Source organism: Aptenodytes patagonicus, chromosome 2 (genome assembly GCF_965638725.1).
Source record: "Aptenodytes patagonicus chromosome 2, bAptPat1.pri.cur, whole genome shotgun sequence".
NCBI lineage: Eukaryota > Metazoa > Chordata > Aves > Sphenisciformes > Spheniscidae > Aptenodytes > Aptenodytes patagonicus.
In genome coordinates, this window is record NC_134950.1 from 106,504,335 (window position 1) to 106,531,389 (window position 27,055).

Below are 27,055 nucleotides of genomic sequence, written 5' to 3' on the forward strand. Positions count from 1 at the left end.
TGAAGCAAGAGACACAGCTGCAGTTATATTAAATAGCATAGAAAGGTATAAAAGAAATCAGACCCTTTATTTTCAGAATGCAAATGAAAACGCAGTGTTTAGGTTTAGGAGCAAACTGCTCCTAAGAGCAGGATATGTCATGGTTGTGTATTATGAGGTTCCTTGAACCTTCCTGTGGATTGTGTTGTATTAGCTACTGATTTTTCCATCCTATTTCCATTTATGAAAGCTAGTAGAGGTGATCTGACTTTGAGCCATTCATTGCTGGAATTTCAGCTGGCCGTTAAATGTATTCAAATAGTCATAATATAAGCGTAATGATCCACTTTCACTTAAAATAAGTTAGTGTAAAATTGCACAGACTGGTATTTTGACTTAAAATGGTACCAGGTCAAAGTAGAACAACAGTATTCAGGCTGTTTATCCGTACATCTGGCATTATTTTCTGTCCTCTGTTGTCACGAGCATGAGTTTCGTCTCCATTCATTTTGTGCATTCACTTACCCATTCACAGGGATAACAGGTGTCTCAAAGAGCCACCTAAAGTGGCTTCACAGTTATCAGCTGCATATTCATAGGGCTGCCTCTGAAAAAAGGTGTAGGTCCTTACAAGCTAGGCCCGGCAATGCCTGACTTCAGGTTTCTGAATGAACTCCTAAGCTCCATGTTTGGTTTCTGTGCTGCCCACGCCATGCGTGTGCACTACAGGTGAGCCCCTGAACGGATCTGTTCCGTAACGCCTCCCTGTCCTGCTCCCTGGTTACTCAACTTGAGTTGTGTAGCGTGACCCAAAGCTTTTCTGCAGCCTGCACAGCTGAGTTTCTGTTCTCTGGAAACCAGAGTACTAGAAAGTGTGGGGACAGGCAGGAAAACAGGCATCTCGATATCTTTAGCGTAGATTCAGGATACGGCCAAGTTTTGTGCCTGTTCGCAGAAGGCAGAAAGTGCTTCAGGCTAGACATTATCATTATCTTTTGGGTTTTTTTTCTCCGCAGGAGTGTTTCTGAACCCCTGCCACATAGCCAAGGCTGAGTCAAAGCTGTGAGCAGGTACTTCCCTGAGTCCCATTAAAATGGGGTGGTCTTCAGGGGTAGTTGCCTTCAGTCCTTTGAAAGGACAGAGCTGAGCCTGCTGTTTTCTTTGGAAGGGCAGTGAGATGGGACAACAGTGCCGTTGAGCTGGAGCCGTGAGACTGGGAACTAAGTTGTCCTCTGGAGCGAAAACCTCTGATCCTGAACATCTGGGGCAGTGCTCTGACTTCTTGGCTGGGCGTTCCCTTCAACTCCCATGCTGAAGCTGTGCCACCTGTGCCAGAAACTCTTGGGTCTGGATTGCGAAGGCAAAGGTGAGAGGGAGCATGATACTGCGCCCTGTATTGGTGGTGGTATGTAGCTTGCTTCTCATCCAGTGAGAGTGAGGATGAAAGATAATGAATGAATGCGATAATGAAATGGGTATCCCTCTGCCATTTCTGTTATGTTATCCAAGCCAACTGGTAAGTGTTGGAGTGCCAGGAAACAACATGTGGTTTCCAGGGATCTGAGGATGGATTTAAAAACATTTTTGCGTTGCTTACTCACCCATGTTACATTTCTGCTACACCAGTGGGTTCTCAACAGCACAGCAATAAGTACGATATTAGTACAGTTATGGTTAGGTTTTTGTAATTATGTAAAAGCAGTTTCATTTATCCATTTTTATTTTCCACCTGCATTTTTTACTGTGTGTTCTGAGATGCCTTAAAGTGTCTCTGAAACAAACAACATGGTAGCAGTAGAGGTTGTTAAATCCATAGCCCTAAAGGAAACTAAACATTTTTAACAGAAAATGAGACAAGGCTCATTAATGAAATGTGTGTTTGTGTGTCAGATTGGGTGCTTTCTTCCTTGCCGTTGCACTTACTGCCTCTGATACGGTTCTGGCTGCTGCCAGTGCCTGCCTTTCCCTGGAGGGACAGTCTCTCTGCTTCTTGAGGGGAGAGAGGGAAGAAGTATGAAACCCGGCCTCTGACTTCCATCTTTTTTTTTTTTATTTTCTTGAGTGGAGTGGCAGGCATGGGTGTGAGAGAGAGAGGCAAGTCCCTTGGAGCTTTGTGGAGGCAAGATGTGCAGGAAGTGATGCCAAAGTCCCTTTGGAGGGGAGGACAAGGCGGGCAGCCAGGGAGGTGGTGTTAGGAGTGCCTTCTGTGACCTGGCATGCAGGTCTTGGCAGGAGAGAAGGCTTAGGTGAGGTTGCAAGGGGAAGTTCTTGGCTGGAGCTTCCATTTCAAAGCTTTTTGAGGGCAATAGGTTTATTGCACCTGGGAAGGGCTGGGAAGCTAGTGGTTGGGTGCATGCGTGGCTAGAGAAGATAGGGACCAAGCTATAAGAGCTTTGAGTATTATTGCACTAGGCAGTCCTGACTCCTTATGGGCATTGGTGTTGTAGAACACTTTGAAGATTCTGTCTTTACACAGAAGGTACTGCTCAGCCTTAATGACACAGTGAAGCTGTTGTTTTGTTATAACATGTGTTACAGGGTTAGATTTAGGCCGGGCCTAGCAGAGCTTTAGCTCTTCTCCCACTGCCTCTCTCACCTGCTCCCTTGATGCAGCGCAACGGAATCAGAACACCACTGTGGCTTTCCCTCCACATCCTCAACCCGACGTGCTACTCACAATGAATCAGAGACAAAAAGACAGTGTCACATGTGGAGTGAGAGACTGTCACTTCTCCCCATCAACCACTTTGTGTCTGTGAGTCAGCCTGCCATGGACCCTCAGAGGAGCCTCTGTCCCTGTTGCATCACCTGGTGCAACGTGTGGAAAAGATGATCTGCTCCTTTCAAGGGTGCCTAAAGCGCTGAAAACATATTTCAGCACCTTGGGGTGGGGTGAAAAGACATTAGCCTGCAACTAGATACCAGTTGTAAAGTACTCACGATTTTGGGAAGACTGAGCTAGTGGCCTGAAGGACACAGAGCTGATTTCCTCCAGAGAGGATGCGAGTGAAGGAGGGGTAGACAGCAGCATATGGCAGTTCGGCTCTGAAAAGGCGCTGTGCAAAATGGCACTTCCTTATTTAGCACATCAGCTTCCTCCATGGGTGCCCTAACTTGGTTTTGTAGAAGACCTAATTCTTTCCTTGATAATTGAATGGATTTGGTCTGGAAATAGAGAATCTCATGGTTCCTCTGACTGAAGTTTTTTCCAAAGTGGAAAGACACTGTCAACTTCAAGGCAAATAACATATGTTGGAGGAGAATTTTAGGAGGCAGCATACCAAGATTTTAGGCCAAACCCTGAGAAAACATTTGGAAAGCATTTCAGAAGTAACTAAATGCAGAAGAAAGAATCATGAAAAAAAAAAGTCCATTTACTTTCACGTGCTCCTGAGCTGGACAAAATCAAAGGAAAATCTTCCCTTAACCGTGGACACATCTTGGAAACATCTGCAGGCTGATGCTTCAAATAACCTCCTTCCTCCTGGTCTGAAAGATCTGCAGGCTGGGAGGGGAAGCACAGGTAGGAGGAGACTGGGGCTTAGTAGAAAGAGAAGTTGTGTTTGGTCTGGCAAGTTGCACATTTTATTGTCATTTGAAGCTACCTTAAGCTTAATCTCGTGCTCTGTGAATCACCTTGAAAAACTCATGAAGCACTGCCATGAGCTGGTGTGCAAATGGTAGTAAGTTGCTGACATAACTAGAGTGATGTGGTTGGAGTAGAGCCAGAAGGCCAGATGTGACAAAAATAGCTCAGTGTAACTGACAGATTTTGTTTTCCTATATATGTGTCCCTTCTATGGCCACACATTATTTCTCGTTTCAAATCAACATAAGCAATGCTCATTTTCAGAGCAAAAATTAGAGCAGGAGGCATACAGAATATTTGCTTAAATTTTGACTTTCCAGCATGTTGGTAGTCTGGTATAAAATTTGCTGGCCTCACCCTCCTGAAGAAAAAAAGAAAATAAAGAGATGTTAAAATAGTCTGTATCCATCTACCTTTAGAGAAAGCAGTCAAATGGTGTCATTTCCCTCAAAGTAGCTGGAGTATTGTAAAAGTGATGAGGAGAAAGAAAACTTAGCAATGTTTGCTTATTCATTGACTAAGAGAGGGAAGGAAATATATATTTTTCTACAAAAAGAATGCACTTTTGGTTTTATGGTTTATGTAGTATGCCCCAGTTATACTTCTAGGCATTGAATGGCAGATGAAATAAGACTAGTCAAAACTAATTAGAGATGTGTGCTCAAAATTTGTCATTATCTCTTGTCAAGGCTATAGACTGTCCTTATGTCGTCTTGCACCGGTATTGAATTTCAGCAGATCAAATTTTGAAAGTTTTTAGAACTGCCAAGGGTAGTCAATGGAGATAAATCTGTGGAGGGAAAAGAAGTTGAGGGAAGATGAAAAGTGCTGACAGTTAGTTAACTTAGCAAACTGTAAGCCTAAGGGTTACACATGCCATCTAGCAGTAAGAAAGAAGGCTAATAAAAAGAAAGGAAGTCTGATACCAGTCTTTGTCCTAGAAGGTAAATGATTATATGAGAAAGAGGGGCATATAGAAGGTTAAATGTAACTGTTGCAGATACTTACTGGAAGTTTCAAGCAATAAAATTTGCAGAATTAAACAAAAAGAAATGGGAGGATTTAAAGTAACATTTATTAGAGCATAAAATAACTCATAGGAAAAGGTTTTAAGAACAATAGGAATGTAAGTCAGTAAAACAGAATGACTCTGAAATAAATTGTGAATGCACCAATTATACAGGTTTGCTTGTTCTGTTTGTGGGAGCTTTTGCACAGTCTGAATTTTATAATAATCTCTGATCAGATTTACTTTCAATGAATCAGGTGTGATTCTTTTCATGCAGAAACTGCGAATGTATAAAGGGATACCATAACAACAATTTACAATATTAAAACTTAGAATGTGTTACTTAATACGCAATATCCTCTAGATTAAATAGCCAGATCTTCATCGGGCTTCTGGTTTGTATGTTTACTGTCATTCAGAGATGAAAAATCTACATTTGAGCATATACAGCTGCACTTGAAAAGGAATTTGAATAGCTGCATAGCTAATTAGCTGATACAATTATGTGGGCATATTTTGTATATACAAATACGGAGGCGGTGAAAATGTAACCTTAAATGTCATTTATTTTTGTTACTGTTTTGATAATTTAAAAAGCTATTCGTCATTGCTTATTGAAAGTGTCAAGAAAATTTCATTTATTGCCCACATATTCCCGGTGTGGTAATAGTAACTCGCCAGCCGTGTTGCATTAGAGCATGCAGCAGTAAGCAAGGATGGAGAGCAGACGACAGTGCACAGAGCAGTACGTGAAAAGACAGGGTGAACCTGAACTTCTGAACCAAGTACCAAAGAAAAGTTTGCCAGATGAAAAGGTGATTTAAGCATTTTTTCAAAAATCAATTTCAAGGCCTGTGGGATTGAGATCACAATAGCTTTGAAAGTGGGACTTGGGTAAATAAATGACAAATTACTGTTTCCAAAACCCAGCTTCAGTAATCCATATTCAGTCAACTTTCGACTTTTTGGCTTAGATTTGATGGCTAGAAATAATTGGGATGAAGTTCCGCGGTGGATAACGATTGCAGGTCAATTTTTTAGAACATATGACCACATGATAGGTGATTTACGTACGCTATATCGCATAAATGTAATTATGTATGTCTCTGTGGAAGAGAAAATGGACCTGGTAATGAGGAGCTGGAACTGATGCATGGTGAGTTGATACTGTAAGACATTTATTGGGTGTGAAAGGGTCCATAAAAAGAGGAAAAGTGTGTTGCTCTAGTGGAGAATAACTTGGAGAGAGAGTAAAGAAAGAAGAGATTTACCAGATTATGAGAAGTAAGAAAAGATACCACAAGTGACTCCTTTGCCTTTTCATTATTAGGAAAGTAGCAGAAAGGAGGCTAATAGATGAAGGTGTTTTATTCATGCTTTAGTAAAAGTGGAGCTCAAGATTTGGTTGAGGGGAGCGAGCATTAAGCACTGACAGGGCTGTAAGAGCGGATGTCCATAAGGGAGCTGCTCAGCAACGACTATGGCACAACCAGGAGAATTTGGAATGAAAGTGTCTGTAACAGCTATAAAATTCCTCCCCGCTGTCTGTCTGGGACGGCTTGGCTGGGGGTAGTGGAGCTTTCACTGCTCCTGTCTTTCTTGGGTGGAAATAAGGGCGTTTAGGAGCGTGAGATGAGGTAGAAATGAGGATATACATTGTCTGTTCTCTCACCTTGTCCCCATCTTGTCCCTACAATTTTGGAGTCGGTGTTCAGGAAGGCTCCTTTGTAGTAGTTTCTAATTCTTTGCTTTCTTTTCTTCCTCTCATTCGGTGGAACCACACAGGATCCAGTAGGTCTGCTGGAGCTGAGGAAGTGCTGGTTCTCTGTGTGCAAAATAACCATCAGTCTGAAAATCTTAACAGGTTTACAAGCAAAAAGAGCGAGGACGTTCTACGCTGTTCTGTATCCAGAATTAAAATGAGCCTTCTTAATTTAGGTGGAAGTAGGCTGTCCATATTGCAAGACTGCATCTACAGTTTGAGCATCTTTATTAGCTGTGTATTTATAACATTTTATGACTGTGACAAACACATAATACACAGGCATTCTGAAATAGCTACAAATTAATGCTCATATGATGCCTGTATATACATTATGAAAAGTAGCTTGCTTTACTGTCATGGACTGGTGAATTCAATGACCCTGATTTTCTTTTCACTGTAACAAATTCCCAGTTGTCTTAAGTCAGTGGGAATGCAGAGTATACATAAAACAGAGGCAAGAGGCCAAAAGCATGAGATCCTAGCATATGTATTACAGAAAGGGATATCAAGGTGATTAGCTTTACTTATTTTTTATAGCCGGGCTTTGGTTTTGTATAAATATGATGAATAGTAGGATTTTTAGGGTTTGGAGGAAACGGGCGTTTTTGTGTTGTGATTCCTGGAGAATGCAGTTTTGTTTAAAATCCTTCTGTCTCACTTTACCAGTCCAGGATCAGGAAGGCTATTTACTATTTTTAGACAACAACGTTTATCCAGCAGCAGAAGAGGTAACACTGACTGACATTGTTTGACCCTTTCACTGGCTTCTCTTTTGCCATTTGGCTCTCCCATGTTTGTATGTGCCTTAGAAGGGACACGTGAATACTCTGAAAGGAAAACCACAGCCCTTTTGTTACGTGAGGACCGTCAGGTTTTCCATAATGCCATTGTGTGACCAAGGTATCTCCCCTCCAAAAATAAGGAATAACGTGCTCTGTTTTTCAACTTAGATGCACATTCATAGTTATAAATATGCACATACATATTTCCAGCTGGTTCCCATCACAAGTACCTTTGTATGAGCAGAGACCTGATCAAGCTATGGATGTCAGAATTTTGCACGCACAGGCTGGGTATATGCAAAACCAGTAACTGTGCAGTGATCACATTTAATTTTGGAATTAAGGAGTTATGTCCGTAATACAAATTGTTGAATGTGTTCAGCTTGGATAAAACAGGAAGCATTTAGTAATAAATATAGCTGCCTAATGTGAATCTTATGGAAAGGTTCTTCCAGAATAGCGCTTAACTTTAATTACAGAACATTTCAGGTTTACATGCACCACAACACGGTAGAAATCCATTGATTTTTTTTAACAGCACTTCTGCTGTTTCAGTGAGTATCTTATCTCCATGGAGAGATCAGTTGATACGCAGTGCTGACTTTTGATGTAAGAGTGCCATACTTTAAAAAGTTATGAATATGGAGGATCTTTTGTTGCTGCCAAGAAATTAAAAATAAATCCCCAAAGGCTCTGTGTGCAGAGATTTTCAAAGGACCTAAAGGACCCTGCTTACCTAGGACAGTTTTCGTTGCCCAAAGATGGGCATCCAGTGCTCTTTTAGATGTACTAGCACATCTTGCTTGGCATCCAGCTGTTGCCGTTGCATCACATCTGCCATCCTCAGATATCCCCGGTTGTCTCAGGTTGCAGTAGGTGCCTCTGTGCACGCACCAGATTCGAGCTCCTTGTTTCCACTGGAAGCCAGTGAGAGCTGATGGCTGATTTGACCCTTGGTGCTTCCTGGCCCTGCACTCCTGAGGGCTGTGCTTGGAGACCCACAAGCTTTTCATGTCTCAGATCTCATGTCTGTCATTTCCCTGCCTGTTCAGGGGAATATATGTATGTATGTCTATATATAGAGATACATATATGTATATACATATATATGTATGGGATATATATATAGGGGGAAAATACAAAATTTTATAGGGGAGTGTTTACATATATTTTTATATAATTAAGCATGGGCTTAGTACCAGTTATGCATTTACTTGGTAATGGTTTTCTTAGGTGATATTGCAGACTAGGGTCCTGATTCTGAGAGAGGCAGAGAGCTTCTTACAAGCTGCTTGGCACTTGCTAACTTACATGAAAAGTGCAGGGATTCAGCATATGCTTGGATTAGGCTCTAAAATAATGAAGTATCTGCTTTATACCGTATTTGTCCCTATTCAAAGCCTTTTATCCTTAACTCCTCCTCTTCCTTTGCAGTGTTTCAGAAAATTACATATTTCTTTTTGACTTATTAGTTGTTGTAAGCATAATACCACCAAGTGATCTTAGTTCATTATCATATTTTATCTGAAAACAGTACAATTTACATTTCTTCCTTGACCACAAGAGGTTTAGCTAAGTGCTTTCTCTCTCCCACTCTCTTTCTGTAAACCCATCTGTGTTTGCTCATGTCTCATATTTATTTCACACTTTGTTTCCCTTCTAGATCATGATGCTATCCTTTACAGCCACAAAAACACCCCTATAATGACTACAGAGACACAGAAATTTATATTACAAACTGGACTCGCTGTATAGCATTGCTAGGATCTTTCCTGCCGGCCAGTTCTGTCCCACAAGCCTTCCCAGGGGTCCCTTCTACTCCAACCCCTCAAAAGCCTGAGGATTGACCTCTCCAGGAGCCAGTTTCCATAGCCCCTTCAATTTCTGTTGACTCAGTTGAAGCTAGGGCTTGTGGAGTGTGATGATATGCTTCAGTACAGCGTTTCTGAGACCAAATGGGGCTGCAAGTTCCTTCCAGGGTATAGAAGTATTCAGCAGCCAAATACTTATTTCATGTAGTTGTATGGGTTTGAGTTTGGAGAGCAAATTTGTTTGTTGGGAATGAACTCCTGGAGAGCAGCTGCTTGACCAGAGCTTAAGCTAAATGGTTCCGTGTCAGAGTGAGCTACTGAGACTGCTGAATGCATTAAATAAAATGAGATCATTTAAAGTGTAAAATAAATAATACAAAAAGAATTATGCAGTACAAATCAGATGACATGCTTTCCTTTCAAGCATCCTCATTAAGTAGCTGTTAGCTACTTATTTACTGATCTTTATTCAGATTTTAGATGCTGATATCCATGTTTACTTTTACTTGATGAGAAAGCAAATGGGATACGAATTCATATTTTATGAGATGTTATGTATTGAAAATTTTCAGGAGGAGAGAGAATGAAAGTTATTTTTGTGCATGTTTCTTCAATTGCTCTTTTGTGTTAACAGTAGAGGTTGGTTGTTAGTAAGAAAACAATAAAATAATGACGTTTTGTTTGGAAGTAATGCCCTAGGATAAGTAAAATTGAGGTAGCTAAATCTGGGGTGTTCTGTTGTATTGCATGATACAAATATCACAGAGCTGTTGAGCACAAAAGCCCTGTGCCTTAGAAATGACTTCTACTCAGTGCTGTCACTATGGAGGAAGAGGAAAGGGTCTGCATAGAGACCAGGCTCTAGATTCTTTAGTAGACACGACATACCAAATATTTACCAAAGTACAGACTTGAAACTGAGCTGGAGCCTAGCTTTTTCTTAGTACCTATGAAACTCCACAATCTTTCTCATTTAGCCAAATATCAAGCTTTTCTTCCCTGACAATGCTGGTAATGCAGTGCTCCAGCAACCATGACGTGATGAGTGAGACCAGCTTATTCAACTGCGGAGCACCTTCTAGGGACCCTCCTTTGGCAGTCAGGAATTGTAGTCTGAAAGAAAGAGAGGTGCAAAATCATTCCTACACTTGTCAGTCTCCAGCTTCTTTGAGAGCCTGTTGGAGCTTCTGGCAACACAAGAAAATTAGAGCAGCTTTCCATTGGTGAAAGTGAAATAGTTATAAATATCCTCTTAGCTGCATAATGAACTGGCTAGCTACTATGATAAAGTAAGAAGTAAAGGTGGAATAAAGAAGAAGCAAGCATCCTGGAGTTGCAGAGTGGGAAGAGGGAACTTAGAGAAGCAACTTTCTCAACTTTACTGGCCCAGATCACTGTATTGGTCACCTTCCTCTTTTCCACTGGTAGTGGAGTTGCCACGGGCCTGTTACCCATTGTAGATCTAGTTGTGAGCAAAGTCATCAGGGCAGGCACTCGGAGTGACAGTTCAGCACAGATATCCAACGTAATCCGGATGCAGGCTAAATTAGTTTGCGTGGTTGTACTGCTTCTGCTGATGTAAAGCCTGTTTGTGTGTCTACGCAGCACCACATAATAAGCCTACCTCTGAAGAGCTATGTGGTATGAACATTGCAGTGGGAAGTTAGGAACGAGTGAAAAAGCCGCTCCACTGAACGAGCCCTGGATGCTGTAGTGAAGTCTTACACACCTCCTGAACAAAGCCCTTGGGTTAATTACCTCCTAATTTTTCATTTTAACTCATGAGCACCACAGACAGTGCAGCTCATGGAGCCTTCCTCACGGAAGGGGAAGGCTGGGTGGCAATGAACTGAAGTAACTTTGAAATTTCTGATCATCTTTCTGATGGTAATAAGATTTAAAGCATGACAACACAGGGGAAGAAACCAGCAGGCTTGGAGTGTGCCAGAGATACTGGGATCTGGCAGAGTGATTTATTGTTTGTAGCACTTGCAGAATAATGTATGCTTTATGAGTAACAACATGTCCTTTTGCAGCATGAAAATAACTGCTCAGGAACAAAACCCTGTCAGTAGTAGTGATGCTGTAAAATGAACTCCATAGCTGTATTTTACCCCGACGTTTCTGTGTATCTGCTGGCATTGCAAGTAGAACGGTGGTGAGCAATCTGGCAGAAGCTGAAGGGGCTCTAAGCAGAGGAGAACTTTCTAATGGAGAGCATGAACTGTTCATTTGCTAGCCCAATTGCAAAAACAATTAGTAAATAAATAACCGCCCTGAACATCACCCAACAGTCTGGATTGTTTTCTTAATGTTGACAGTATTTTCTTACCCACTTCCATTGCCCCAAAAGCTCACCTCATTCAGTGGTTTATATAAACCTATTGGGTCAAAAACTTCTGGACAGGAGGGACTGTTGAACTGAGCTTCTCACATTTCTGTCGCTGGAGCAGTTCTCTGGAGACGTTATATCAGAGTGTGTGTTCGTGACCTCTGCTCTACCAATATTCTCCAGCAAGATGTCACTGAAATGTTTTCATCTATTGCACACATGATTAATTAGCCTGTCAGCCTACCTATTGTATCTGTTCCAGTGTTTTTGAAAGGGGAGGTGATTTTTAAAGGTTTCAGCATGATTGTTGAAGATATTGCACATAACTGGGTCAGTCACATTTTACTTGATTTTAAAGCCATCATCTTCACAGTGGAATCCATTCATTACCATAGGTAAGTCCATCGAAAGTACAAATTTATAGAGAACAAGGTCTTAAAAACACCCTTGCTCTGTGAGCTCTGCGAGCTGACTGAAATAATTGCCTTAGAGAAAGTGCAAAGTTTTCTAATCCTTTCGATCCATTATTAAAGATTAAAACTGAATTCTGATAACATTATCAGATGATCCTTTAAGTGACCAAGCGTGTTTAGTGAATTTAAGGGTTTCTCTACTGAATACAGCAATGGCAGTTCAGCATAGGGGGAAGTGGGTTGCTGGTGAGAGAAATTACAGAGACACCTTAGACTATTTTAGGTCATTTTCATCCCCTTCAATAGCAGGGCAAGAATGGGGGAATGCATCTGTAACCGCAAATTGCGAAAGGCCTCTGCTGTCACCTGTTTGAGGGAAAAAGTCCAAACCATCTCCTGCCTTTCCAGGAGCCAAAAGCATCAGTGCTCCCACCCAGAAGCTCTGGCTTTGTCCTGTCAGCTTTTGTAGGGAAGGCTGATGTTGCCACCACAGGCATCTGTCTAGGAGGAATTCAGAATAGAAGATGTCATGAAATTGAATGACATTTCGAAACAGAATTTTGTGTTAAAATTAATATAAATACGTGAGGGGTACTTTGCTAGTTATATTATGAATTTTCATATTTAATTCAGCAAAATTTTTAATTTATTAATTTATTTCAAGCTGCTGCAGTATTTCCAGTTCACCACACCTGAAAACTGCAAAAGGTAGATGTTCCTCAGTAAGGATTGCGCAGAATAGAAGTGAAGGGCTCTGGGAGCTTCCTGCTCCAGGCAGGGAAGCTTGTTCGTTGTGGCAATGCAGCTTGTGTACAGGGCGAGATCTGGAGTGCCTCCTCATTTAAAGACATGTCTGGAAGACAGGATTCCTGAATTCAGAAATCTAGTTGCTACACTTTGTACTAAATCGAGCACTGGGTGGGAAGCTGCTACGTATAGAATTGCAAAAATCAGTACGATAGATCAGAAATAAAAGATAACTGGTATCAGTGTTAAAGAGGGAGCAGGGCTTATGCTAAAAACTGCTTTCCCTCCCTGCAGTGATCTGCAGATCCGCTGGAACACCTGAATGATAATTCTGTGATTTGCAAAGACACCATAACTCGTTTGGTTTTTCACGCTTCCAGAATTTTGGCAACAGAAATGAGACAATCTGTTTAATTTCCTGGGTGAGAGGAATAAACAATGCTGTTTTAACATACTACACAGTCTGTCACTTTTGCATTTGATAGTGCCATTCACATTGTACCTTAGGCCAGCTGTGGGCACATAATCATGATTGGAGCAGATATTTTAAAAACTGGATTTTGATGATTGGTTATTCTGGAATACAGCAATCTAAGGACAGGGAAACAAATATTTCAGATTGGCAACTAACACCATCATGAGTAGCAAAGTTTAGTACCATATCTGAGTCTCTTAGACTGGTTGATTAAACAGGATACTAAAAGGATTAATCGTTAAGGATCCTAAAATAAACTTGTGTATGATTCATGGAAGGGTAGAAACTTCACCATCTAGTGACTGCCAGTATTCGGGGTCAAAGCTACCCTGTTAGCGGGGTTTGATCACTGACCAAGCAAGTGCAGACGGAACATGTTTTAATTTTAGGCTCTTGAGACTGTATACTTAATCCATGGTTGCAGTTAACAAGAACTGGATCAAACAAATCTCCACGTGCAATGCAATCTCCTCAGACTCTGGTTAAGGTACAGCTCCTGGTCTAAAGTCTGTTCACTTTAGCCCATCACTCACTTTGTGCATATCTGGTATCTCTGTGCAGATATTCAGGAAGCACAAACTGATGATGAAAGCACATTTTAGAAACATGCATTTTTCTTGTAACTAAATGAGGGTTAATACACCTAAACAAGTAAAGCATGGTTTGAACGTGATGCTCTGTTTTTATTGTAAGTAGTAATAATTCTGTGGGGAAAAACTTTTCTGCCTAATCCTTGTAGGATCTGCCTAAACCTTGCAGGCTCTGCTAGTTTTTTATTGCTCAGGATACAGATATAGTTCCATTTAGTGAAATACACTGTAAAAGCACTCTGTATTTTAGGACATTTGTGAAATCTTGAAGCTTGCTAGCCTGAACAGAATTCTGTAATTCTGGAGAGAATGCAAAAGCAAGCGGTGCTTCCTCTGTCTGTCCTTTATCTAACACAGCTGCCTTCGTCTGCCGTGCAGTTGAAGTGTGCAAATAGCTTCATAGAAACAATAGTTAAATTCTATTTAGGGCACAAAGGTAAATGGGCACTGAAAGCTTGTGGAAGTGCAGAAAAAGGTTGTTTTGTGCTATGAAGATACAGGTAAGGATCCCATACCTTCAGGTAGTTAGTTGGACCGAATCTCTGATTTCTTAAAGATGTCAGAGTGTTAATACTTCACTATACAGCTATGGCTAGTGCAGTAACACTAGATAACTCATTATCTGTCTAATGGAGACAAATAGCTATGGACGCATGTCAGAATAATTAGTGTTGAGTCAAGTTAATTTGATTTGTTCATTTAACAAATTTAATTGTTTCAGCTAATTACATAGCGTGGCATAAATGCAATAAGGGATGTTCAGAGAAGAAAACTATTCCTTTTTTCCTCCACTAAATTAATTAAACTATTAAGGAAAATGTACACTCAGAGTATGCAAACAATGTCCAGCTTCACATGCTGAATTTTGCGACCTCCATTATGGCGTGACTCTTCCTGGGCTTCTTGTTGGACTGACTGATGCAGCGTCCTCCTCGTAGCCCCAGACTACTCTCTAGAGAAGCCTATCTTAGCTATTCTGCTCCACTACTACACGAGGAGCCTGCCTTTCTCTGTTAGATGGGGACATCTCAGCTAGGTGTGTAAGATTGCGTCCCTGCCTCCTGTAATTCTGATGAAGAAATGGACAAAATGAAGGCCTGTTCAAAATTCTGGTACCTTTTCAACTTCTTGGACTATTGCCTTTTCTGAGCAGGAATGATGGTGGCTTAAGAAGTTAGGGATATTGAAGTTTACTGATAATAAATACAGAAGTATGTAAAATTCAACTTTTTGGGGTTACATAGAAAATACTCTGTGTGAAATCAACGTGACTCCCCTTTGTTCTTTGCAGTGTATCCTTTAATAGATTATAGCAGTTTTACTCTGTTCTAATTTTGTTTTTTTTTTCTTGAACATTTTGAGAGTGAAGCTTGCAACATATATAGCAAACAAGTTGTATTTACATGTCTTCATGATTTTTAAAATCTAGACTCTTTTCAAAATTGCTTTCAGCACTGATTCCTTTACTTCAGAAAGCTTGCAGAAGAATGCTTTGATGCTTCTGGTTTAACCAATGTTACTTAGTCTCACTTTCATTCCTTATGAAACAACACTTTCATGACATAAAAGTAGCAAAGCAACAGGCAGAGTTCAGACCCCTGTTGTGCTTGGTGGGGTACAAATATGCTTAGAAAACTTGAAACAAAAATTTGAAGCAAAGTGTGAGAGAAATACTGTCTGTATCTTTGTATAACGATGCTTTAACATAGATTGGAGCGCTGAGGTAGAAAGTCTTGGATCTGTATAGCTGTGGTTGACCTCTTCCCAATTTCGTGTCCAAGTTGTAGTCCCCTGTCAACCTCACTGCGTACGTCTTGGTGTGTACTTTGGTTCTACTTGGACACATGTTGAATGGTTCCCTTAGCAAGAGAATTTGAATGTAGGCGTGACACGGTTGCCAGAGGTAGCATAATGCAGCCTTTAAAGTTATAAGTGCTCTGTCTGCAAGAAAAAGCATCAGGTCGTGCAAAGATGCCCGTGTCAGGTCTAAATGTGTTAACCTGAGGACAAGAAGTGGTGGAGTTGGATGCTGTGGTGCCCTAACTGGACTAGCACAGCCTGCTTTTCTGTGTGGCCAGCAGGACTAGGGAAGCGATTGTCCCCCTGTACTCAGCACTGGTGAGGCCGTACCTCAAATACTGCGTTCAGTTTTGGGCCCCTCACTACAAGAAAGACATTGAGGTGCTGGAGCGTGTCCAAAGAAGAGCAATGAAGCTGGTGAAGGGTCTAGAGCACAAGTCTTATGAGGAGCAGCTGAGGGAACTGGGGTTGTTTAGCCTGGAGAAAAGGAGGCTGAGGGCAGACCTTAGCGCTCTCTTACAACTACCTGAAAGGAGGTTGTAGCGAGGTGGGTGTCGGTCTCTTTTCCCAATTAACAAGTGATAGGACAAGAGGAAATGGCCTCAAGTTGCGCCAGGGGAGGTTTAGACTGGATATTAGGAAAGATTTCTTCACCGAAAGGGTTGTCAAGCCTGTTCCAGCTGCCCAGGGAAGTGGTTGAGTCACCATCCCTGGAGGTATTTAAAAGATGTGCACATGTGGCACTTAGGGACATGGTTTAGTGGTGGACTTAGCAGTGTTAGGTTGGACTTGATGGTCTTAAAGGTCTTTTCCAACCTAAATGTTTCTATGATTCTATGCTAATGAGTATGTAGGGAGCCATATTCATGTTCAGTGTGGACAAACTCAAGCTAATTCCCCTGAACCAAGAAGGGGTCTGCCTTCTGGCTAAGCTCTGTCTGTTTTATAGTTTCCATATCCTCCCAGACTCATTTTCCTTTTTTGTTTTTTTAAATCTGTGTATTGGTTGCAGCCCATCTGTTCTGTATTTTGTAAGCCTCATGGGCAGGTGCTCTCCTCCCTTCGTGTTTCCACAATGCCTGGCAGGGACTCATTACTGGGAGTCCAGGTTCTACTGAAATGTAATAAGTACAAAAGCAAGCTGGATCTCCTGAACCTCTTCATCCAAATGTAATACCACCAAACGTATGGTCAATTGTATGTGTAAGCTTTACTATTAAAATAATTGTGTGCGCTGTAAATTATAAATCATGTCAGGGTAAGAAGTAGGAATTGCTTTGGTCCTAGGCAGCAATGTCAGGTTCCAGCACGTCTCTGACTGGAAATGGCTGAGCACTGCATAATGGGTTCACTGACTCAACTCTCATTGGACTTGAGAGAAAACATCTTGTGGTCACCCTAATCTATGTTTCATGTCTGTGACTTTAAATTATGACACAATAACCTGTTCTCTGTCAAAGTGTGTTTCATTTCACAAGGAAAATCTTAAAACATTAATTACTAAAAAGCCTCATGGCTTCCTCTTGCTACCATAGTACAAGTGTAAACCTTCAGTACTTTGTAACTTAGAGCAGCAGTTAAAAAGAGACTGCTCACAAAATCACAGAGTAGTTGAGGTAGGGAGGGACCTCCGAAGTTCATCTAGTTTAACCCCCACTCCTCAAAGCGGCATCAGCTAGAGCAAGTTACTCAGGACTGTGTTCAGATGGGTTTTGAATATCCCCAAGGATGGAGACTCCATGACCTCTCTTGGCATCCTGTTCCAGTGTTTGACCACCCTCATAGTACCAGTTTCTTCTGTGCAACTGTACACAAACCTCTGAATTCTTCTGTTTGCTCTCGTGGCTGCAGGTATTAGTGTACAGGCACTTCAGAGGTACCTAGTTGTGATGATTTCCCAGAAAAGGTATGAGTGCTCTGCCCGTGACACTTTCCTGTAGGCGTACCCTCATTTATGTGCATATGCTTGATGTGGTCACCCTTCAGCCCTCTACTGATCACGAGGTCTCTCCTGGCCATGTCACCCTGCACCCTTTGCGCCACCACTTCCTCCTCATCATCACTAGTTTAAAGCTCTCCTCACCAGGCTGGCCAGCCTGTTGGCAGGGATGCTTTTGCCCCATCTTTCATCCTTATTCAAGGCAACTTGAGACCAGTGGAGCCATATGCAAAACCATATATGACTTAGATGCAACAATACTGATGATAAAGAATGTTTGTGTGAAGAACAGTGATGGGAGCAGGCAAGGTGAAAAGGCAGTAAGTAGGGAACTAGCCCCCTCTCCACTGAGAAAATAATTCAACAAAAAGGAGAATATGAAGCAGTTATATGCTTCTGACATTTATTTAATCTTTAAAATCTTTGATGAGAAATACCTGTATTTTAAAGATCTCAACTGTCTGCTGTTGACAGAATTTGGCTGAACTTGTGTGTGTGTCTACACACACACACATACACACACACGCATACATAGATGGCCAAAGAAAGTACTTCTTAGTGAATAAAAATTGTTTGACTCTACTTAAAAAAGAAAAGAATCTACAATATGTATGACCCACCCTGTGTGTGATCATCAAACTGAAACATTTATACAGCATTTCTCCCACAGCATTTTAAAATTATGAACAACAAATATAGAGTCAAATTCTGTCCTGTGTCCCTGCAATGGGCAGCTTATTACAGACTGTGTTTTAATAGTCTTTCTTGCACCCATGTGTCAGATTAAATGGTAGAAATGCCAAATGGATGATAATGTAGTATCATTTCTGGAAGTATTGGCTTTTAAAGTTAATCTTCAATGGGATGCTTTACTGTAGGCATGTGCGTACATTAGATAACCTTGGCATGCAGAGAGTATTTTAAGACCCACATAATTTTGAAACACCCTTTAATATTCAGTGAAGGTCATGATACATTCCATGCACATAAGATCAGAAACAGACCTTCCAGGCTTATTTTACTTCTCAGGATAGATGCCAAATTGGGAGCCTACAGTGATGTGTTCTGTTTTTCTGTAGGACAGTTAAAGTGGCACAACAAGCTTTTCCATGCTGTTCCAACTGACATCTGAGCCCTGGTCTACAGCAACCACCTCACAGAGGTGCCAAGGAGAGTAATAACTACAACTCTCTTCACATGCTTATCTTTTTAGCTGAGATTTCCAAAACAAATGCTGCCAACTAATAATGTATACTATTATGGATTCTGGGATCTTGAAGTGTGAGGTCAGAAAATTCACTTTAGTAACTAAACTCCAGCATCTGATGCTACCAGTACTGTCCAGAATCAACCTGTTAAACCACAGGCAATACTATGTGTAACTACTTCTGTTATCACTCTCTATTTATCCACTGATGATACAAAAAAAAAGAATAGCTGCTTCCTTAAGCTTTACGTTTAATCAACGTCATTTTATATCCACAAAATAAAAGGCTAACCCTCTGTAATTCAGAGATTTTGTAATAAACAACATGCTTACAGATTTTCACATTAGTTAGCTGATTCTTGGAAGAAGGAAGAAGCGCATGTAAGATTAGATTCAAAATAATTCTGTGAAATACGTCTGGCCCCTTTATGCAACAGCCTGCTACACGGGGAAGAGGAGAAAAGCAAATCCTGGCCTTGATGTCAAAACAATGTAAACTACTTTTTGTATGTTGACTTGTGTAACAAGTGAGGCATGAAAACAAAAGCACAGTGCCCTGAGTAGTGGCAGTGAATATTTTATCTTACCAACAACAAGCAACAAGAAACTAAATCCTTAAAGCATATGCCGTGCTGACAGTGCGCTCTCATTGTGACAGTAATGGTATTTGCAATCCCAGCTGCACTCAAGCCTGTGCTGTAAAAGCACCCATTTCTCAGAACGCATGTTGCTGCCTCTTACCCTTTACTGGCCCTTAGCCAGACAAAGGAGCTTTTCTCTGTTGTTCATGTTGTCCCGTATAAATGGACATTTAAACAATTTTTTTTTGCCCAAAGTGAAATTGGAGAGATTTGGGCATCATTAGTTCTTCTGAAATTTTCACAGTGCCGAAAAGTATCTTTAGGTGACTAGATTTTTCTGTATGTAAACCAGCCTTTCTCTGACTTTTTACAAATCTCCAACGTAAATGCCTTTCTAAAATTCAGTGGCTGGATCCTCACAGAAGTGTAGAAGCAGGAGTACCACTGCTATTGTTGTGATTTGGTTGTTTGAGTGTGGTTGGTAAGAATATTTAGAGAGTGACTCAGGGCTGTGAATAGCAAGTATTCGCCACTTGCGAATACTTGCTGTTGGAGATTGTTTTGAATAAGTCTAATGAGTTAACAGTTAGTGAGATGATTATGGATAAAGGAAGATGCTGCTCTGGGAATGTGTTTGAATGCGTGTGCTCTCCAGTTTTTCCTAGCACCCACTTGTTTGGTGTTCTCTCCAGGCTGAGGCATGAGATTCAAAGGGAATTGGAGAATGTTGCTTATAAATTATGGAGTTACTGCCTCATGGTTACCGTCCTGTCATCAATAATGTCAGACTGTCCTTCACAACTCAGCTTTTTCTCCTGTCTTTTACCAACTTGTCAGGTTTCTACATCCCCTGCTTAACATTGTTCCCTATCACTGCATCCATTCTTAGTCCAGGTCCTTTGTGTGGAATCCCAACAGTCCTACGGTGATTTCTTGTTTGCTACTTCATATTTGAGCAATTCAGGAGGTTTTGGGTGATCAACTAATGTAATTACATAGTAGCATTTCAAGACATCCTAGTACTGCTTCGGAGAGACAGCTTTGGAGAACTTGGGTGGAGAGCTCTAGAGAAAGTGAGGAAGCAATGTGGCAGGTGAAGAAGTGTGTTCAGGAGATCTGTGGATTGTGGTGTGGTAAAGGAGGAGTAAGCAGAAGGCACAAATTAAATCCTGTAATTATGCATAATGTGCATAATTCCTGCTAAATGTGACCAGCTGGGTTCTGCATTATCCAGAAGTAAGAGCAGCAAGCGGGTCGCTTCCAGCTCTGCTTCGTTCTTAGGTTTGGTCTCCTGCTTCAGAGCTGCTGCCAGGCTGCTGCGCATCCTGTCCACCTCCCGCAGTCAAAACCACAGCAGAGCCTCCAGCAGCTCCGGGGTCCCGGGCGAGCTCTGGTCTCCGCCCAGACCCAGGATGTGCACCTCCCTGCAGGAGATGTCACTAGCCTGGACGGCAGGCACCCCAGCACAAGAACAAAAGCTTTTCTACCTTTTATAAGTGGGGCTGTTCAGGTGGATGTGCCCAATATAGCTTTAATCCAGTTAGTTGGGGTACCAGTGGCAAGTGAATCTTGGTAGCATACACTTCATGCTCAAGCACCCAAACCTGCTTAGGTGCTCGCTGCAGGCTGGATTCTCAGCTCCCCCATATTCATTGCTATTGGTACCTAAGCTTGGTGAATTTAAATCGGGAATTACCAGCATTGCTGCAATCCCATTTCTGACTGTACTGTAGGTATCCATTATATCCTCACACTATAGGCATTTTGTAGATGGGCCAACATAATCAAAAAAACAGTTGCAATTAAGTTTCTTTATTAAGTTGCTAAAATGTAAATTGCCATTTATGCAAAAGACTCATTTTCCCTTTCAGTATCCATTGATGTCCAGGATATAGCTTGAACCTCTAGAAAAGAAATTTCTGAAAATGATAATACACTGGTTTTGTTTCCATTCATTCACTGACTAAACCCTCTAGAAGTATCAACGTGGCTTCTGACCTTATTGCAGTTTAAGTTATTTCCCCAAGCAACTACCAAGCAAAGATAGTCCTAAAATAATAGGGGGAAAAATAATGCCATGGAGAAAAGTTTCTTGGGATCGAGAGGATAGGATTGTTTCTCATCTAGCAACGCCCTAATTTTATTTTAATTTTAAAATTCTGTTTTACAGATTGACTCTCCAGTCAAGCTCCAGATGCATTTGTTTGAGTAGCCTCAACCTCCCTATGGACTCAACAAATGTATCACGAAATGGCATTGCTTACTGGGAATGCAGATCCTGAGTTCAGCTCCTACTCCTTCAATAACTTGGAAAACCTGTGTGAAGTGCAAACCAAGAAAGGATTCTTCTACAAAAAGGCCAAACTTCTGCACCCTGGGGAAGACTTGTGCTGCTTAGCCCGCCTGGATGACCGGACCAGGTTTGTGATCATCAACGTAGGTGGTATTAAATACAAAGTTCCATGGACCACCTTGGAGAACTGCCCCTTGACCAGGCTTGGGAAGCTAAAATCTTGCAACAATTATGATGAGATCATGAACATCTGCGATGATTATGATGTTAGCTGCAATGAATTTTTTTTTGACCGTAATCCTAGTGCCTTCAGGACGATCATGACTTTCCTGACAGCTGGGAAGCTGAGACTTCTCAGGGAGATGTGCGCTCTTTCTTTTCAGGAGGAGCTTGTGTACTGGGGGATAGAAGAGGACCACCTGGAGTGGTGCTGTAAAAAGAGATTGCGACAGAAAGAGGAGGAGGCAGCTGAGGCCAGGCTGTATGAAGGGGAGATGGTATTTAGTGAAACTACGCAATGTGCCTTCCAGGACAATAGCCGATTGAGTTTGTGCATGCGAAAGCTCAGGGATATGGTGGAGAACCCCCACTCAGGGATCCCAGGAAAGATCTTTGCTTGTATTTCAGTCTCTTTTGTTGCCATCACTGCAGTCAGCCTCTGCATCAGCACCATGCCAGATGTCAGAGAAGAAGAAGATCGGGTGAGTGCAGCTTTTCTCAGAGTAAAGCGTGTTTTGCATTGTTGTCTCCTCAGGGAAGGTGACGGGCAAAGTCACTCCAGCAATCATGCAGGTATTGCATTCAGTATTTATGATGTGGAGGGCTGGCTGGGGTAGAGCACAGAAAGCATTATGTCACTTAATATTGAGGGAAGGTTGGGCCAAACTCTGCCTTGCCAGCACAGCTTTGCCAGTTCACGCCAGCAGACAGCTTTGTTTTCTGAGCTCTCTAACCAGATGACAAACTAGCTATTGTGGGTATAAAAAGCAGCCTTGCTTGAGGCTTAATGTTTTGAAGTTAGGTTAAGAGCTAACAGATCAGTTTTCCTTAAAGGTACTTTAACATACTACTTTGAATGAATTCTCAGTACCCCACTGTAAAAACCACATCTGAAATATTTTGATGCTATAGGTGAGGTAAAGGGCAGGGAAGCTGAGGCAGCAATTTAACAGCAGAAACAAAGCAAATGTCCCAATTTTCAGACATGCTTAGTATTCTCAAGTGTAAGCTGTGGATGCTTCATGCCCTTGAAAATCAAGTCTTATGGATATTTTGTTTATTCTTCGGTTCAACAAATTTCCTAAGGGTTTAGTCTCTTATTTGTGCAAGCAGTTCAGTTTCCTAGGATTAGCTGTATGTAGGCCAATGAGAGCTCATCTGAAGATCGATAGAGGAGGACATTCACATTTTCATTAAATATGTGCTGAAATGCAGTCTAAGGGGTTTGGGGAGTGGGGACTTTTCGAAGAGTTCATGGCCTCTTTAGTTTTACTCAAATCCAAGGTTGACACTAAATGTTTGGGCTTATTTTCCAGCCCCACGGTCATTAAATGTGATTGTGAACTTCAGCTACTAAGGCAGTACTTCACCCCATCAAATTCTGCCTCTCAGCTGAAGACTAAGCTCTCCTGAAAGCAGAACCCTTCTTGTGTGCCATCACCCAGGTGCTGAATGGCTCATCGCTCACTGCCACTAGCAGAAAAGAGAGTGGTCATTACCTGACAGGAGGCATTTACTGTTTTGTAGCGTTGAAAATAAAAAGCATGCAGATGGAAAATGGGTCCAGCAACTCCAGAGAGACCCCTGCGTTTGACTGAGTAGCTCATGTGCAGTTAAACTTACCCTTTGCTTGCGAGGTATGCTCAGGTTAGATATTAACTGAGTTGTCTGATTTGGAATCAGACTCATTCAGTAGCAGCCAGGAAAAGAGACAAAACATTTGGTATGTTGTTTGATATTTGATTTATTATAAGATCTTTGTTTTAAAGGCTTTTTATGATCTAAAATTTGAGGATAGTAGTACTGGGTACTAGTTAAAACTATATTGTCCTAATAACTTAAAAAAAAGATCATTTCCAAAACATATGCCTTTTACTGTAATTAACCAACAGTGCTCCAGTATGCTGGAATTTTAAGCACAGGGGGTATTTTACTGTTGAAAACTGAGATATATTTAGTGTTTAGATGTTCCTGGGTTTAAGTGAGAGCTGAACAATTGCTTTCAGAATTACCAGAGTTTAGTCACCTTATATTTTTACTAAAGATCTGAACATAAATAGGGACTCATAATAATAGGCTAATAATATTTGTTGGGTGGAGCAGGGTAATAATGAGGATAGAGCAGGCATATGAGAGAAGCCTGGATTTCTCGGTAAGCTGGAGCCATTAAAAGGAGCACATTTTCATAGTCAAATGCAAAACTGTACAATAAAGATGAACGCAGACTTGCTCTTGCAAACATAGAGAGTCTGATTCCCAAAACGAGACTCTAAATAGGATTTCGGGCACAAGCAACTGAATGTAAGTTCTATTGCAGCATAAAGTCAAAAGGGTTAATGTGATCCTTGAATATCTAAGCTGGGGAGTAGTGATTAGAAGCTGGAAGATGATTTTGTGCCTGTATGCAGCATTGGTGAGACTGACACTAGAATACTGCACTCAGTTCTCATGTTCATATTTTTATGGTGCTTTGAAAAATTGGAGAAGGTGAAAAAACCTATAAATACTAGACACCTGGAGAAAATGCCATACAAGAAGAAACTTGAACATTTCAGTTTGTTGAGATTATTGAAATGAAGGTGAGTGGATTAAGCAAATAAGTGGTTTTTATGGCGGGGGGAGAACTGTATCATCTAAAAGACCTTTAAATTAAGAGGATGCATGGTTAAAAGCTGAATCCTGATAAATTCATATGGGGAGCTAGGTGCCAATATTTAATACCACGGTGATTAATTACTGGGGCAGACTAGGAAGAGAATTAGTGGATTCTGTATTTTTTGATGTTTTCATTTCAAAGCCCAATGCCCTTCTGGAAGGTAACCTTCATCTAAACACACTCTAGTTCAATCAAAAGTAAATTACTGATTTCAGTTCCAGTTACAAAGGTGAAATGCTTGCAATACAGAGGAGATCAGAATAAATGATCTGATGTTTTTGTGTCCTTAAATTCTAAAAGAACAGAGCTCCTGCAAACAGGCTTTGTTCTGCCCTTTGCACAGGGAAGGTCTGTGGACAGAGTGGAAATGGTTATTTTGTTTGAGGCAAAGGTGGTTCTCTAGCACAGGGGACAGGTGAAGGATCACTTCTTACACAGTTTAGTTCACCCCCAATGTTCCTCACCTGCTACGGAATCAATGCAGGTCAGCACTCTGTTTGAGTCGTAATTAGTCATGCCAGGAGTCATATGCAGTGACTGATTTTGGTCCTGCACAACTGGATATAAATACCCATGCAGATCTTTTCAGCCTCAGTAAGGCTGGGCAAGGAGTCAGGCGTCTGCCCACATGGAATTGCTTGTAGGATCAGACACCTAGGTTGCAAACTCCTTGCATGTCATCTGTACATGGCTCAGCAAGCCGATGCTGCTCATCAAATAACAGGTGTGGAGAGAAGTGAGCTTATGTGAATTCAAAGTCATGATAATCATCCTGAGCTGTATCCCCAGTACCTAGTTTAAAATTTGTGCCCAGGGATAGCTCTTTGGTCTGGTTTTGCAGTCTCCTAACAAGCAGAAAATGTATGTGCATCCTCCTGGCTAAGGAACAAATAAACAGTAAATATTATTTCAAGGACGCACCGTACTCGCTGTGTACATTTTCCAGGCTATCTGGCTGGCATTACTGTTGTTGGGGTTCTGTGTCAGAGCGAACAAGCAGTGGTCTTTTCCTTGAGCTGGCGTGTTCCAGAAAACAAAAACTTTATGTGCCACCTATCTGTCCTGTTATTCCTTCAGGGAAAGAGAGAGAAACCAATCATGAAAAAAACCATGCCTGAGAGCAATTTTTCATGCCCCGATCTTTTAGTGTCATCTGAATGGACCAGCTGTTACACCCAGTGATGACCTGCAGAGGTGTAAGTGACCTCACACAGATGTAAGTGTGGGACCTTAAAAATTAGCAGTAATTACCAAATGGGTGAGGAAATTATTTTAGGTGCCTGCCTATCTCTTTTAAAATACAGAAGAAGAATCAGTCATACATTTTGTTAACTCTGTTAACTGCTCCAGCTATTCTAGGTGACAGTGGCAATCCCTAGTACTTTACCAAGAGTGGGAAGGATCGTGTTCCCGTGTACCGTAGCTGTCTTGCTCTTACTAATGGTCACCCTGATTCATCTCGAGCGTTACTCTTTTTTGGAAGTAGTATCATGTATTTCAGATGCTGCACAATTATGAATAAGGCTAACAGAATCAGATCCTAAACTGCTTTTTACTTGCCAAACTAGGACATATATTTTATCTTGTCATTTTTTTTTCTCATTTAGCTTGTATTTGCTGATTAAATTAAATAAAAACCACCAATCCAGTAATGGCTGCTTCTGGAAATTTCAGGAAAGGGACACTTCGTAAAGAAAACAAATCTGTGAAGAGAGTCAGGTTCTTCCATGTAAAGTAACAAAGCAATAATTAATTTTTACTTTCAAAATTTTCAGAATGGGAGATTTCTATGCAAGATCTAGATTTAATGGTGAAAAGTCCCCTCTTAAGGCAAAATACCGCTGAGACAAAATCATAGCAGGAGCCCTCAGGCACTGAGTTCTTTCAAGACCACCACAAAAATGATCTCCAAGATGTAAAAATAGCCAGAGGCATACAGTATCCTTAAGGCATTTTCAGCATATGATACCTTTAAGTGGGCTTCTCAACTCTCTAAACAAATGGCAGGTATCGAGTGACTCAAGGAAAGCAGCTAATACATCATGGGAGTCTTAAACCAGTTGGAGATACATTACAGCAAAAGCTTTAACAACACAGTAAGAACTGAACAGCCAAAAGACATTGAGAGATTCAACTGAAAGCCAGATGGTCATCATACTAGACTCTTCATTTTTTTTCTTGGTGAAAACAGAAATGTTGACCATTTCTATCTGAAGAAGGAAGCTTCTTTCTTTTGTTAGACAGTCTTCCTCATCACGGAAAAAGGGTGGTGTACTCGGAGATTAACATCAAGCATTTTGTCCTGATTCACAAAAGCATTTAGAGGCCTGAGTCCCACTGAGCTCAATCATTTGTAGTACCACAGTGTAAAACAGGAGAAGAAGATCAGAGAGTACTTCCTTCTTCACCGTGCTTTCTAACGTATTGGGAAAAGCTAGTCTAATTAAAGATGCTGTGATAGGAAGTTACAGTTCAATAACCTTCAGCTGAAGAACGTTACAACAAAGAGAAAGACTCATAAATAATGAAGTTAATAATAGCTCATAAAGAAGCCTGAAACTATTTAACCTTCTGAGCTTAATTTGCACACTGTGCTTCAACTTTCATATTGGTGAGGATGGGGAATAGATAAATTGTGAATGTGCCGTTTTAAACAATCTTGTGACTAAAGGTTTCATTTCACAAAGGTACACACAAAAGTAATTTGAGACAAGGTTAAAAGAGTCTTGTATAATGATTCTCCACAGGTTTTCATAGACAAGCTGTTGATGTAGCGGCTGGATGAGCAGTGAGGTTGGTTGAAAACTGGCTGAACGGCCAGGCCCAGAGAGTGGTGATCAGTGACACAAAGTCTAGTTGGAGGCCTGT

General features: G+C 41.2%; 1 protein-coding gene across 1 annotated transcript in view; it reads left to right on the top strand.

Moving 5' to 3' along the window:
* Positions 1–27,055, top strand: part of KCNG2 (potassium voltage-gated channel modifier subfamily G member 2) — a 56,798-nt gene that overhangs the window by 10,391 nt on the left and 19,352 nt on the right. Inside the window, exon 2 of the mRNA XM_076330661.1 lies at positions 21,190–22,013. Within this exon, the coding sequence (XP_076186776.1) occupies positions 21,258–22,013 (756 nt within the window). The 5' untranslated portion in view covers positions 21,190–21,257. The remainder of the gene's footprint in view (positions 1–21,189; positions 22,014–27,055) is intronic.